Source organism: Eimeria mitis, genomic scaffold (genome assembly GCF_000499745.2).
Source record: "Eimeria mitis Houghton genomic scaffold, Emh_scaff3913, whole genome shotgun sequence".
NCBI lineage: Eukaryota > Apicomplexa > Conoidasida > Eucoccidiorida > Eimeriidae > Eimeria > Eimeria mitis.
In genome coordinates, this window is record NW_013572249.1 from 1 (window position 1) to 2,811 (window position 2,811).

Genomic DNA, 2,811 nt, shown 5'->3' on the forward strand with positions numbered 1-2,811 from the left:
GCACAGCTAGAAGCACAAGCTACAGCAGAACTAGAAACTACCAAACAGGTTTGTCTTTATTTATTTATTTTATTTTATTTATTTATTTAATTTATTTATTTATTGTTGAGGAGTTGTGAATGATATACAGAGGCGGCTGCAGCAGAAACAGAAACAGTGCTGTTGCTCGTGCTGCTGCTTTGCTTCTATTCTTGATTCTGCTGCTGCTGCTGTTGCTGCTGCTGCTGCTGTTGCTGCTGTTGCTGCTGTTGCTGCATCTGCTGCTGTAGCTGCCTCTGCTGCTGCTGCTGTTGTTTCTCAAATGTTGCTGCAGCTGCTGTTGCTTCTGTTGTTGCTGCTGTATTATATGCTCCTGCATTTGCTGCTGCTGCAGCTGTTATTTGTTGCTTCTGTATTTATATTCACCACTACTACTACTACTAATACCACTACTACTGCTGCTGCTGCTGCTGCTGCTGCTGCTGCTGCTGCTGTTGCATGCAGATGGTGGAGCGTATTCAGCGTGCTGATGGAGCAGCAGTGAAGGCGACAGCAGAAGCTGGTCGTTTGCTGTCTTTAGCAGCAGAGAATTTAATGGGTGTAAATCCTGATGCTGCAGCAGCAGCAGCAACAGGAGGAGCAGCAGCAACAGCAGCAGCAGCATCAGCAGCAGCAGCAGCAAGAAAAATATTACGTAATCTAGAACTACAATTCACACATATTGTTGCTAGCAGCGGAGCAGAGATGACCTCAGCGGTGCAGCATATGCAGAGAGCAGAGGAGCAGTTTGCTTCTTTATCTAAATCCTTTCTATCCGGTATGGAGCAGCTAAAACAAAAGAAAATGCTGCTGCAGTTGATGGGTGAGGCTGATGCTGTGCTGCAGCAGATGAAAGACAAAGAAAATACGTTTATAAATATGTATAATATATATATAAATAATATAAATAAAGATATACAAAAAGCAGAAACAGAAAAAGATATTCTGCTGCTACAAAAACAAATAATAAATACNCTGCAGATATACAGCTGAGGGCTCAAGCAATAGATACGCTAGCAGCAGCAGCAGAAGGAGAAAAAATAAAAGAGAAAGCTGCTGCTGCTGCTGCTGGATTGAGAACAAAACTGCAGCAGCAACAGGAACAACTGCAGCAGCAAGCAGAAAAAACTAAACAAGCTCTTGCTGCAGCAAAGCAGCAGGCGCAGCAGCAGCTGCAGCGGCTCATCGGCGAAACAACTACAGCTATACAAGAAGGAGACAAGTGGTTGCGGCAGGCAGCGCAGCAGCAGAAGATGCTAGCAGCAGCACTAACAGCAAGAGAAGAAGAAACAACAGCAGCAAGAAAAGCAGCAAATCAGTTTATAAAAACTCTTATGGAGGATGTAGAAGAGGCACAAAACAAGGTGACCAATGGTCAGGTCCAATGGTCCACCTTAGAAAAACAATATTCTTTCGCAACAAGAAGAGCTGCAGCAGAGAAACTTATAGAAGATGCTGCTGCTGCTGCAGCAAAAGCAGCAGCAGCACTAAGAAGCGCAGAAAGACAAGCAAACGAATTCTATGGAGAAGCAGCACAGACAGCTGAGGACTTAAAACGGCTGCAGCAGAAGCTGCACGATATAGGAGAAGAAGCAAAGCAGCAGCAGCAGCAGATGCATAAAGAGCAGCAACGGCTGCTTGCAGAAGGTGCTGCTGCAGCAGCAACATATGCAGCAGATGAAGCAGCAGCAGCGCAGCAACGAGCAGCAACAGCAGCAAAGCTATCGCAGCATTTTAATAGACAAAGAGAAGACGTGCTGCAGCAGGTAGAAGAAACAAAAGCAATACTAGCAGCAATAGGGCCCCGGCTGCTGCAGCAGGCCAAGACACCCCCAGCAGCAGCAGCAGCAGCAGCAGCAGGAGCAGCAGCAGCAGCAGATATGAGTATACAAGAGACTCTGGAGAAATATAAAGACAAAGCAAACGAACACCTGCTGCATGCGCAGCAGCACCTCGATAGAGCCAAACAAATAAAAGAACAAATAGAGAAGGTGCAGCAGCTTATAAACACAGACATAGACAGCTTGAAACAATCCTTAACAAACCCCAGCAGCAGCAGCAGCAGCAGCAGCAGCAGCAGCAGCAGCAGCAGGGGGCTAGCTGAGACAGTGGAGCGGCGTGTAGTGCATCTAACTGCATTGGGGGGAGAGCTAGCTAGACAGGAAGCAGCAGCAAAACGAGAAGCAGCAGAAGCAGAGAGAGCAGCAGCAAGCCTGACTCTTGCTGCTGTTCGTGCTGTTGTTGAGGAGGGGCAGCAGCAGAGTGATGTGCTGCAGCTGCAGCAGCAGGATATACAAGCAGCAATAGATGCAGCAGATGCAGCAGCAGCAGCAGCAGCAAAAGAAGCACAACTGCTGCAGCAGCAGCTGCTTATATTCACAGAACAAGAAGGAGGAGCAGCAGCACTTGCTCTGCTGCTGCAGCAAACAATAAAACAACTAAAAGATATATTAAATACAGCTAAACATAAATTTATTTATATAATAAAAACACAGCTGCCGCAGCTAGAAGCTCTCGTTGCTGCAACACAAACAGCAGCAGAACAAATGCACGAAAAAAAAAAAACAGCTAATGCACATGGTGAGATAAGGGTTTAGGGTTTAGGGTTTAGGGTTTAGGGTTTAGGGTTTGGGGTTTAGGGTTTGGGGTTTAGGGTTTAGGGTTTGGGGTTTAGGGTTTAGGGTTTGGGGGGTAGGTTTATGAGCAATGGAATAACAGCAACAGAGATATGCTCCGGCTGCTGTTGCTGCTGCTGCTGTTGTTGCTGCTGCTGTTGCTGCTGTTGCTGCTGAA

The 2,811-nt window shown here is 46.5% G+C and overlaps 1 protein-coding gene across 1 annotated transcript in view; it reads left to right on the top strand.

Annotated features, from left to right (window-relative positions):
* Window positions 1–483: 483 nt before the first annotated feature.
* Window positions 484–2,811, top strand: part of EMH_0070740 (myosin heavy chain, putative) — a gene marked incomplete at both ends in the record, with an annotated part of 4,711 nt that continues 2,383 nt past the window's right edge. The window contains 2 exons of the mRNA XM_013499011.1: window positions 484–841; window positions 1,000–2,598. Of these exons, the coding sequence (XP_013354465.1) occupies window positions 484–841; window positions 1,000–2,598 (1,957 nt within the window). The remainder of the gene's footprint in view (window positions 842–999; window positions 2,599–2,811) is intronic.